The sequence below is a fragment of the Phymastichus coffea genome, unplaced genomic scaffold (assembly GCF_024137745.1).
Source record: "Phymastichus coffea isolate CEN01 unplaced genomic scaffold, Cenicafe_Pcof_1.1 PCOF00077, whole genome shotgun sequence".
NCBI classification, from domain to species: Eukaryota; Metazoa; Arthropoda; class Insecta; order Hymenoptera; family Eulophidae; genus Phymastichus; species Phymastichus coffea.
In genome coordinates, this window is record NW_026706888.1 from 894,208 (window position 1) to 907,378 (window position 13,171).

Genomic DNA, 13,171 nt, shown 5'->3' on the forward strand with positions numbered 1-13,171 from the left:
CTATGAAAAAATATGAGTTATACGATTTTATTTCATTTTCTCATCAGGAAATCTACTAATGTTGACTTACAAGGGAACATTCCCAATCCTCCGTCTCCGATTTCGCTGTAATTTGGATATGTTATAGTTTATTTAAAAATAAAAGATACGTGTTTTTTAATCGGCGGAAAAAACTTTCTATTAATTATATTAATTGAAACAAAAAATATTGATAGAAAACTATTCTGAGGGGTGATTTTCGCCGATAAAAAAACACGTATCTTTTATTTTTAAATAAACTATAACATATCCAAATTACAGCAAAATCGGAGACAGAGGATTGGGAATATTCCCTTATTAACTAGATTTTAAGACGATCAATGAAAATATGATCAATTTATCGCAGACACTATTGGAGATATAGGTCTGAAGGTCATGATTCGTATAACAATTGTTACGTGTAGTCATTGCACAGAAAGAAAAAAATGCACAAAATTAACAATAAAATACAAAAAATAGCAAGATGTCTAATTTAACTGATAATTGACAATTTGTAGGTATACGGTCAAAGGGAACAGTCCACTTATCATTACGATGCTGTGCTTTATGGATTATTCGATCACTTTCCGCATTGATTTATCATGTAAGATTTGTCTTCGCAGCAGATTATTATTCATCAGTAAGAGCCGAACATCAGTTAGGTTTTCAATCTTATATTGATCATTTAATAACGATTATCTTCTGCGCAACGCATAAAATTTTTGTGAGATTTTATATTTTTAGACGCTGCATTACCGTTAAATTTCAGTTAAATCGGATTTACATTATATTGTAGAAAATATTGAGTAGTACAAAATATTATCTACAATCTTCGATCTACATACCAAAAAATATTCATCGATATCAGTAGTTCATATACACATTATTTATCGATTACGGCACTACATAAACATTAACCGACCTGAGTAATTATACATCGTCTCGATTATGAAGTAGTCGGGAAACGAGCGCATATACGTATTCAAGATTTTCAATAATCATTTCTCAATACATACCTTCAATATTTTTCAATCAGAATTACATAAAATACATTTACGTTCACATAAGAGATCCTTTATAGGTCCACCCACCCAAAATCGGCACACACGTTGTATTTTTTTTTATTCAATCGAACACGTCGGAATACTTACAACGAGACTCGCGCATATTTGGAGTAAAAGGCAAGTGCGCGGCCGGTATCGCGCCTAATACGTTTGCCGTGTTTTCTTTCGCCTTTTCCGCACCTTGGCGGAATGGTATGCGCGCGCGCCTTTTGCTTTGATTGATAGCCGAAGCTCGCGTGGCTATTCTCGCAGACGTGCCGCCACCGCACGTAACGTAATCCCGAATACAGTGGAAAATTCTCGATATGCATACGCACATTGTTCGAGCTGCGCGTTATGCAAATGAAGATATCGCGTTGAACACGAAATGCTACGAACCGAAATGGAAAGTTATTAGTCTTAATCGTAGCTTCAAAAGCCAACAGATAAATTTCACACTTTACTTCGAGCTCGAAATTCAAGCATCGTGTTTCGCCGAAAAAGAAAAAAACATCTTAGATCGATCAGAGTAATAATGAAGTTGTTTCCGTAATCGCAGCACTCGCGAGGAGCAATGAGGCTTATTAATGGCCGCGCACGCGCGCGAGCAATCAGCAAAAGTTTCTCGACGCGAGCTGCACGTTAAGTCAGTTTCTCTAAATACGGGAAAATAACGCGCGCGACAAAGAAACGCGTGGCAATTTTCCGTCGCACAAAGGCACTTTACTCTCTCGGCTTTTGCTCGTTTTATCGAAAGGACTCTTGTTTTGCGCGCTACTAATTTATTCGCGCGGCAAGCGTCTCCTGCGAGGTGCTTTTTACTTGAAATGTTTTTTTTATACCAACCGAGATCGATTAACAAACTTCTCGAAAATGAAAATACGAACATTAGAAAAGAATTGAACGAACACGTTTTAGTCGTTCCGATGAACGCTCGTCGTATTAAAGACCACCGCCTCGCACTTAATTTGCCTATCAGTGAAGAATTGAAGAGTAAGAGGAAACGCGAAGACGAATCGGCGCGTGATTATCGCGCGGAGAGCGGAGCACGCGCACATCAATATTGGCGACTCTCTTAGGATGCTGTACCGTTCAAGCGGGGTTGTTGCACTTATGCGACTTGACGTCATAGAGGCGGATACACGCGAGGCGTGTCCACTGCCTTCCTGTGTGGATATGAAGTCTCGCTGACGTTGACAGACTCGACACCACGATTTTTTTTTGTATTTAATGCTATTCGCATGTTTCGCCGATAAGCCTCAAGGGAGACAGAGGATATTTTTACGCGGCGCTCGCACAATTACGCTAATAGCGCGACATAAGTCACAGCGCTAATAATCTCTCGAGAGTGGGTGCGTCCTTTTCTTCTCCTCGCGCGCGCGCGCACCTCCTTCACTTTTATCTTTATTATTCTCTTTCAAGGGGAGTTGGCGAACGAGAGAGTATTATTTGTCAGGATCTTTCTTTTTACTTGCGGTCTGATGCATCACTGAAGCATGCAGCTTTCTGTGGATTGATAGCTTTTGTCGGCTTACGGCTTTGCAAAAGGGGTTCGTGTATCTTGGAAGTTTTGAAATGGGAGTGCTGGTATTACGATGACGGATGAAAATTAGTGGGGACAATTTATATCTAGATTTGTATCTAAATTTTTATAAGCTTTCATTCTTGCTGTTTCCGATTGATCAAAAAAAATTATTGGCTCTCCAACCGAAGCACAAAGTAAAGGACAATTGAGACTTCTATTTTCTAGTGCATCACAAAAGTACGACTCATAGACATTTTCGAAAACAATATGTGCATTCTGCACATATTGTATGAGCATAGATCATACCAGTAGATTTGGTGGTTCGCTTTCTACATTTCACTATTACTTTCGAATATAACGATTGCCAATTGGAATTGCATAAATCATCATCATATCAATAAACCTCGCACGGAAAATTACTCCATTAGGAAAGATATACAAAGTTGCATGGTATCCCGATAAATTGCACAACCCCGTTAAATTCAACGAATTAGCCTGTTCGTAATGATTTTATCGAATTTTATCGGGACAACTTTTCAGCGGCACGTACGTATCTTGAAAACATTTTCTTTTCCTATCATGGACACTTTGCATTTAGCACGTACGCCTCGTAACTCCAGCACTTTGCGCTTTTCCCGTTTCGTAGTCAAGAGCTGCGACATCTCAATTCAGCTATGTGTGCGGTATTTGAAAAAACCGGACTAATATAACTTTCGACTGAATTATTGGCGCAATCGCCTCTGTTAACGGGATTTCCATTTAGTAGTCACGTGCTATTTTCGCGCCTTTTATATCGTGTTGCCTAGATTTCTTAATTGACAAATAAAATGTGCTTTGGATTCTTATCTTTTTTTTTTCCTAATGGATGTCGCCGGTGATTACTCAAAGTGCCACAAAATAGTTAAATCGGCTTGGCTTTCGATTTGAGTTAATTTGTGTAAACTACTTGATCATAAATTTAATTATCAAACGTTAAGTTTCAAATGTTTGCCATTTTTTAATATAAACAGCACAGCGTTCAAAATGGAGTTCATCGCTACGAAATTTAAAGATTTCTTATAACTAACTAACTACTACACATTTTACTCGAAAAAAGAGACAGCGTATGCACCACCACCGTGTATAAGATCCGATTGAATGTATTGATCACGTCTCAACGATAAAATGCTCGTACGCTTATTTTTGGAGGGCTTTGCCCTTCTTTATAGTCACAGAAGCTACTCAGCATCGATATATAATAACGTTGTACATACTCGACAGTTCGAAATTTTTACGATCCTTTGCAAGATGTTAACAACTGCTCTCGTCCAACACTTAATTTTCGGATATTTATGAAGCTCCAAATTAATGCTAATGTTATTGTATCGCGCATTTTTTCTGCTCGCGAGAAAGTCGCTTAAGATGCTAATTTTTCAAGTGTTGGATTATAATGTAATCGTTTGTAATTTTCATGCGAGCATGGAAATGTGCGAAATTCCGTTTTTAATATGCGCGTTATTTAAATATGATCTCACGTATGCTAACGATAGAGTGCGCGTATCGGGTGATCCTAAAAGTATTTCTGTGGCCTACGGTAAATGAAATCTGCAGCCTTTAATATTCTACGTGACGCGTAAACTTTTGTCTCTGACCGATATTTCTTGCATATCAATGACACAACTCCGACCATTCGCCAACTCACTCACCCTGAAAATGTTTTCCTTAACGCAATACCCAACAGGTAACTTGTACCAAATACAAATCATTTCATCAATCATTCTCGCGGAAAGATTTAAACAACAATAATCAGGACTTTACGGCGGGTCACTGTATGTACTTCGAGCCAATTAAAATGCCTGGTCCCGTCGCGCACAAGCTACGTCAGGTGCATGAAAAAAATAACAGAGAGGATGACTCAATTACAACTCGATATTTATGACGTAAATCGAACTCGCCTCATTACGAAAAAAGAGAAGGTTACTTATTTAACCGTTACTGCTTCCTCCAGAAAAAAGTATTTATTTTTTTACAGCTGCATTTTATCCCGCGTGCGAGTCCTTTTGTTGCTCTTATTTTCTCGCGACTGTATCTTTCACAGGTTTCGTGTTTCACCTGAGACTTTTGTTGAGAGAAAATAAAAGCCTCGGCCTGCTGCCGCGCTGTTGCGCTAATTAACGGCGAGAGGAGGTAAATGAAATAATTTACCTTTTTCTCTTGTCTGCAAGAAAAATAACTCGAAACGGTGCAACTTGTCACTCTTCCTCTCGGTTTATAGAAACGAATGAAGATGCTCGGCTCTTTTTTCCTCACAGCGGCGCGGAAATCATCGGCGGCGGAGTGCAGAGAAAACGCAAACCGCGAGTTATTACGAAGATAGGCCTATTACGCATTAACCACGCCGACGGTCCGTTTTATTTCTATATACATCTACATGTGTGTGTGCGTGTGTGGGTGCTGTGCACACGGCACTGCGAAGTCTAGCGTATACACACCCTGTCAGCACTTTTCCGCGACGACGGCGAGGCCTCTTTGATGTTGACACGATTCACTTTACTCCACGATGGTTGAGCAAATTGCTTCATTGCGCGAAAAAAAAAACGTATTTCTAGCTTTTCATTTTTAAGACGTTCTTTTATTTAAGAAGAATTGGCTTTTTTATGACGAGTTGTGTTTTTGACTTAATATTAACTTTAATTTATAATTATTTTTCGAATGCCGAAATTATCGCTGTTGTAAATAGAAGCCAATTAACTAATAAAAAAAAGTTATTAATCTTATTGAACGTAAACTTTACTTGCAATTAAAAATCATTTCGTCGACCTTTCAAAAGCGATAAAACTTGTTTACTGGGAAAAAAAATGATGACAAACGACATCTGGCGTCCAGCATTCCAGATATTCGACACGATTTTCGATGTTTTCCCACGTGTAAATCTCTACACTTCCTGAACACTGGGAGAAGTGAAGTAGCGATGAGAAGAAACGCAACAGCGACGTTAATTTTGTTTACAACCCCGTAGGCCCAAGATACCTAAGTCGATAAGATAAAGCAAGTATCGTCGACAATAAATTCAAATAAATGTACGTATCTCGAGGTGTTGCTTTATGACAAGCAGATTCGCGAATCTCTCTCACGCGGGGAAACAATCGCTCGTTGTCGGTAGGATTCGCCCACTTGCGTCCCCCGGTAGCCGCAGCGGAAAATGAGTCTCTCATAAAAAAAAAAAAAGTGCGAACTAACGGTGCGACGCAAAAGGTACGCGTGGGTTGTTTGTTTGGGTGGCTTATCTGTATTTTATTTGTGTGTTTGTTCTGAGCGCAGAGAAGAGCTGCACACAACACGCCCGAGTGCGCGCACAAGTTATACGAGGCTTGTTATTATTGGCCGATTGTCTCTGCTTGCTGCTGCGGATTCGATGCCTGCAGATTTGATTTACGCTTTTATACAAATTTCATGGTGATTAGCTGCTAAACAGCGACGATTGTGTTTATATACGTATAGCCTAATGTTGTTTATTGGCTGATTCAATCAAACACTGTTAGCAAGTCCATGTGTTGCTTTGGGGATTTAGTGAATCGATTGTATTGTACAGATTTATGTCGTGTTTGATCGTACTAAATAAAGAAAATAAATTATAGCAAGGTGATTATATGTTATTTTTCCAAGGTAGCAATGTTTGGGCAAGTCGTGTTTAAGGGGGTTGATGATACGCAATTCACAAGCCAATTTCAATGAGACTTATCAGTAACTGTAAACTCGCAGCATCTACCGTCAAGTGCTCGTAATTAATGTCTTTTGCATTGTTTTGATTTCAGGCGGCAGGGCCGCCGGTGCAGTTGGAGCCTGTGGATTTATCGGTGAAAACGCCGGTGGTGTTACAGGTGCCACGTTACAGTCCCGCGGCGATAATAGCCGCTGCGGCCGCTGTACGTAAGCCAGGCTCACCTGCCACCGCCGCTCAACCTATGACCACGACGACAGGCAGCGCGAGGACTACAATCAGCCAATCTCTTCCACCATCGATCTGCGTCTCTACAGGTCGGTCCTCGTTTTCTTCTCGCTTTATTTGCAACGCTAACTTTTTATTATCGATGCCTTGAACGGGAAAAATATAATACAATGATATTTGGCTTTGGCAAAATGTTTCTCGTAACAGCTGTCAATGTGCATTTAAATGTTCTTAAATGACTACAAAAATTTGATGAACGTTATGTTATTACGGTAGGAATAAATTTTTACAGATGAATTTTTTTGGTTAGCATATTGATCGTAGAAAGCAAGTACTCAAATATTTCCAAGCAAAGTTTTAATTATTATAGTATCGCAAAAACATAAATTTTTCACCTGTATAAGGCAACAAATTTACCAATAGCAAGTAGCACACCGTTAATTAAGCGAAAAGTCTTTACACGTGATAAGTAAATTATCCATGAAAAATAATTTGGACTTGACAGCGGTAGAATGGGAAAATTCAAAGATAACCGTTGGCTTGGAACGCATCACAGGACTCACAACTATAACTTGGAGAATACACACGAGAGCAACGCGCGACTCTCCTTAATGCGCACTCACATTTGCACATCTTGCCTTTGCATATATGGTTTCGCACATCGAGCTTTTTTCCCCCTTCCGCGAGCAGACTTCCGTCTTTCTTTTTTCACGTCGCGCGCGTGCGAACAATAGAGGTGAAATATTATTGTTTCAGCGAAGTGCGCATACCGATTGTCTACGCGTAACAGTTTGAATGATGCGGGCTATTTTGAGTAAACGACGACGATTTTACTTTCTAGTCTCATTGTATTATCACGCGCCCACTTATGCAATACCGTCGCTCTCATCGTGATACTTTGAAACATTAACGCTAACCAATTACAAGTGGTCTGCAGCGGAAAGAAGAAAAATCAAACGAAAAGGGAATGCTAAATCGGCAATATAATTCGAACGCAGCGAGCTTGGCGAGCGTATAAGCCGTCGATATATATTCCAAGATGTTTCATTTACTCAGGCTTAACGCACTCATTTCCGCGTTGTTACTCAGCTCTCTCGAACTCAACCGCATGAAATCATATATTGGCTAGTCGACCTCTTCAAACTCTCGTATCATTCCGATGAAAATTCAATATCAAAGTATATACAGGCACGGGGCTGTGTTTGGACGAGCTAATGATAGCATGAAAAATCGATGAATTCAAGCGTGTAAGGTGAGCAAAAATAACCTCAAAAAGCGTTTCTATAACTTTGCGCTCTCCAGCGCAAGTCAGTTCTTGTTCAACAAGATTGGCGGCGCCTTTTAAGGTTCTTGCTCTCCCATGGACATTGTCCGTGTAAAAAAAAACGACATTCTAAGTAGTAATAGACGGATTTAGTCAGACTGAAATAGATAAATTTCGCAATGATAATTTTTATAAGTTTCGGTCATAAATGACTCATTGAGAAAAACCTTGTTTTTGTCGGTCCTTTTTTCCAAAAGAAGTCTCGTGTACACGTGCGCGCTCACGAAATTTTCGTTACTCAACGAAAATTGATTGCTCGCACGTTCTTCGCGCGAGTTCCCTAATGATCCTCATTTTGGGATCCATTTAGGAAGACGTGCGCCTTTCAAAGTTCAAGAACGTCACTTTTGAATGATCGCGTAAGACGAATTTTTTCTCTCTCTTTCTCTCTCTTCTCGCCGGAGGATATGATCGTGTAATTGATGATCGACGAGCGAGCTAAAAACTACTTTCACGAATGTGGCAAGTGGAGCGCGCATCATATATGTTGCAAAACCTAAATCGCAACCGATTACTGCTCATTGTGTGCGAATGCGTTAATTGACCGCGTGCGACGACGATGAAAAGAGAAGGATGAATTGGCCAATTTGCACCTCGTCTGTTACTAATTTACGACGACGACACCGTCGTCGTCGTTGTCGTTGTCGCAGGCAGCTGCGCAGGTATTTGCATTTTTACACCGGAACTGTTACGGTTCGCTAAAGTTCCTCGACGCTGATGCTCTATTCGGACATGAAAAATTGCCTGAAAGCTTATGCTCAGAATATTTCTTTCTATACTATAATTTGTCAAACGCTACGAATGGAAATTCCAATATAGAATCAATAGAATAGATTATAATTCCATTAGTCAACCCGATATCTCATTAAATTTCACACCGTAAATAGAGACTTTTGACAACTCACGTTCTGATTACCTACGCATAAAAATCCATTACATCACGATTTAAATTAGCAAGACAACATCTTTTCTCATCTCCCATAGACAAGTGAAAAGTCGCGATTGTGTTTCGCTATAAACGGTTATACGGTGTGTCTTTTTTTATTTATTTTAGCTTGGAATTTCTTGCCGTATTTAGCGCCGATGATCGAGCGGCTTTTGGCATTCAAGTAGGCTTTTATAAATCGCACACGTGCTCGCTGCCGTTCGTTGTTCATTAGGCATGGTGATTGTATAGAAATTAAATTACCGGCTAGGCGTTCTGCCGTAGACTTTCTATCTGCTTTGCATGAGGTTGTCATAGATGAAAAAAAAATACGATTCTCCTGTGACGATAATTGTCTGGGATATGTACTATTTGAGTTGCCTTTTTTTTTTGCCACGAGCGATTTATGCTTTGAATTACTGTCGAAAAATTTTCAAGGAGAACTTCTCGATCGCACGTTGCCTCCACATAAAATCTTCAGAATAATTTTCGAACTCCAACCTTTTCTGATTCCGATCGCAACTGATAAGCATAAAGCATTCGAAGCTTAACAAAATGATTGAATTGCACAGTAACTTCATTAAGCTTTGATTAATTTCTTTAATGCGTGCTCATGATTGACTTGTCTAACAATTAAATTTCACGTATACTCAAACTAGTGAAAAAGAAACTCGCTGTATCACGCTTCTTCTTTTTTTTATCCTTTGGCCTTCCGCAGGAGCGTATCTTAATTTTGTATCTAAATACACTGCAGTATAGTAGTGCTCATGTAGATTACTTGCGAAACATAATTTAAAAAGGTGTGCGTGGTTTTTTTTTCCTCGGGCACTTTTTTAGCTGCTAATTTGCAATACCTGCCGAGGTTGAAGAAAAAAAAAGTTGCCTCGAGAGATAAGACTTGATTGACTTGTCATATTTGCGTCATTATCAATGAAATTTTGTGTATAGTTATGACGATACATATAATCGGTAACCCGCGAAATATCATCAGGTTCAATGCAGTTCAACCTTTCCACAATAGGTCTTGCAAGAAGGAGGCGTGGAAGTGGTGGCGTATAGCCGGAGTGCGCATATTAAAAACGGTTTAGAGCGAGAGAAAAAGGCGCATCAGAGAGATCGCGGAAGTGAAGTCGTGCGCGCATATAAATAATCCCGGCTTCTTTCAGCACCACGGCGCGGCAGCAGAGATGTGCGGGCTTGCTACAGCGGCAGGCATGCATAAAGCGCGCACGTACGTGTGCTGCTCTCGTTAATTGGTAGGGGCACGCGATTTAGGCTTTACGCCTCGGAAATTAACGAGCGCGATTCGTCACTTAATAAGCCCGGGAGAGAGGAAGGCTATACCACTTTCTTTTTTATTGGAAGAGTAAGTGAGCTTTGTTTGCGGAAGGTGTGAAAAATATGGGATTACAAGTGTGTACTACATTCTTCTGGATCTGCTGTTTGGGAAAGTGTACGATATATTTGAATAAAAATATCGTCGCGCTTATTGGCTATTATCAGCTACTTATTAAATTAAGGTTCAAAATAAAAATTATGTTTATAGTAATGGGATGATGTCAGAATGCAAGTTGACAAATTTACTTGAAAGTACACGTATAATTTACCACCCTTATTATACGCACCAAATATTTAAAAAAACCGAAGCATATCGTTTCGTCGACTGAGATCGTTTGCGCGATTGCGTAAATCCAAAAGCCCAAAAAATCATTTACCAAATTCGCCCATGTAAACCAACAGAAACTGCACTGATAACGACCCGAAAAAAAGTAAAACTCGACAGATCATACCAGCAGCAAAAGGCACATCGTGCGCGCGCGCAGGGGTTGAGAGAGGGGGGAGGTGAGGTGTACATCATGTGTAGCGCGGCAAGAATGAAAATGAAGACAAGGAGCACGTGCGCGCGCCGGCAGAACGGCAGCAGAAGCAGCGAAAGAAGACGATGAAAGCGTTGGGAGTCGGTCGGCGCGCCAGCTCCCAGAGCGCGAGCGAGCTTTGATTGTCTCTGATTAATTACGCGGCGTTGTGTCGGGAGCCGCCGCCGCCGGCCAGCAATCTAGATAATGCGTAACCGTATTAACGGGGAGCCTGGCGCGCGCGATCTTTTTGCCTCGCTCCGTTTTTGCTTGGCTCGCGCAGAAGTCGGGAATACGGCGCTTTACTTAGCGATTCGCTGCCGTAACGCCCATTGTTTCTATCGGTTGACGAGCCTGCGTCGTCGCGCGCAGAGAGGCCGGAGAACCACCGCCGACGAGTCGCACAATCGGAAGCGCGATGCGGCATCGGCTCCTGCGATGTCGGGTGTGGCGATACTTATCTCCGCGCAGGTTGCGCGTCGTTCCGCCGCTCGCGGCTACTTGTCTTACGATCGTTCGGCGCGCTCTCATTGTCAGCGGAGGATATTACCGAGCGAGAGAGACTCGGGTAATTTGTTAACGCGACGGGAATGATTTATCCTCTTGGGGGGGGGGGGGGGGGGGGGGCGAACGGCTTTGCTTCCGTTTTTTCACTTCAGCCAGACACCACCGTATATTGCGAAGTGAGTATATGCAAGGAAGACTTGTAATGATGATGGCATGTAAATCGTCAAGGTACAAAAGGTTGCACGCACGTCTGCATTTCTTCGCTGAAGGATTAATAAATCTTCGGACAAGAGTCTGTAGTGTAGTGCGAACGGCTCGACTGACGATTGTTGTGGTTGTGGACGGTTAACGATTAAAGCATTGATCGTTCGGCCAGTTACTCGTTTGTCAAGATTTCTTATGCTATTTCTTTTACTTGTGCGTTGGCCTTGAAAGGAAAAACTTATGCGAGGAAAAATATGCTTGAAAAGGATGCGCGCGTGAAATATATTTTTCGCGTTATGCATCGCGGAAAAAACTTAGCACGTTTCATAAATATAGATTCGTACTCTGTCCAGTGGTTCGCGCTCACTTGGGAAAAGAAAATCCTTTGAAATTGCCAGCTCCGCGACCGTTACTTCAACCCTGCCTGTCACTTGTACAGTCAGCAGCTAATAATCAAAGATGCCCGTGGGTGGCGTTATAAAGTCAGACGCGTAATGGCATTTTGCCCAAGGTAGGTGCGACAAGGAATTAACGCTACTGCTGCCGCGATTCGATTCAATTGCCCCATGGAGATACACCGCAAATACACACGCGCAGGCAGGCATATGGTTGCGAATGCGCGGCCTTTTGTGCCAAAGCAGAAGCGACTGATTAATGAGCTGCGCGCGCTTTTGCTACTGCAACCTGAAAAGGCGCAGAGCTTCGTGTGAGATCGTCCTTTAATTGATTAATTTTCATTGTTGCGCGCAGCTATAAGGCCGCGCGTATGTCTCCTCAATGCGCCGAGAGGAGCTTAAAGAAGCGCGCTACTAGCGCTCTCTTATCTCCATTACCGAGGTGATTACTATTGGAATGTTGTGAGAAACCTACTGCCTTTGGTCTATTCACGGTTTATTTCTAAATCTTATTTTCTATTCTTTTCATATATGCTTTTCTTTTATTTCGTTTTCCTTGCGAAACTATAGTAATTTATATAGCTCTTTGCTTGAATTGCACAATGATTAGTGATTTTTTTTATTGGATAGTTGTCAACTTTGATGGCAATGTGAATGCTATATCGTTAGGCAAGAAAAATAGCGATGATACATCAATTCATTGTTAACGCGAACAAACCGCGGTAACATTTATAGGCGTTTTCATTTTCGTTATAAACAAAACGAATAAGAAAAGAAATGGAGAAATGAAATCCACTGCTCCCCTTTTCAAGCTCACATTCCTCGATGCACTTCTCGATCACCTCAAAATCTCGCGTTTCGCAATTCACGCGGGGCAGTGGCATCGCGTCGTCGTCATCTGCTGCATTTTTGCATGAGTCTCTCTGGCTTTCGGCATATCTCCGCCGCCTGACCGTAACCGCAAAGCGGCGCATTCCGCCGAAAGAAAGCGCATCGATCATTCGAGCAGTCTCGGGCACGAAATGCTCGTGGATTCCGAAAAGAGAGGGGACACGAAATCGGCTTCGCGTAGTTGTGATATCTCCTTCCTTCCGAGTGCGCGCGCCTGGAATCCTTCCGTCCAAGCGGGATTTCGTTGGTGAGCAGAGCGCTGCCGCGGCTACTAATCAGAGGAATCTCTGTGGATTTATCGGTTTCCAGCCGAGTTCAGAGAGAGAGAGTGAGAGAGAACGAGAACACTGAAATGCAACTCGTCCAGCCAGCGACGTTTAGGAACGTCGGCTATTTTGGCCGTTCGTCAAAATTTCACAAAGGAGCTACGGAGAGACTCGCGATCGGATTTGATACAAGCTCATGTAGAGTGGAATGGATTTTTGCTTTATTTTCTGGATATTTAAATGATTACATTGAATAGCCATTCTGGACGGACTTTTACGTATCTTGATG

The 13,171-nt window shown here is 41.6% G+C and overlaps 1 protein-coding gene across 1 annotated transcript in view; it reads left to right on the plus strand.

Moving 5' to 3' along the window:
- Positions 1-13,171, plus strand: part of LOC131668432 (Krueppel-like factor 7) — a 298,845-nt gene that overhangs the window by 136,258 nt on the left and 149,416 nt on the right. Inside the window, exon 4 of the mRNA XM_058942603.1 lies at positions 6,381-6,603. Coding sequence (XP_058798586.1) covers positions 6,381-6,603 — 223 coding nt within the window. The remainder of the gene's footprint in view (positions 1-6,380; positions 6,604-13,171) is intronic.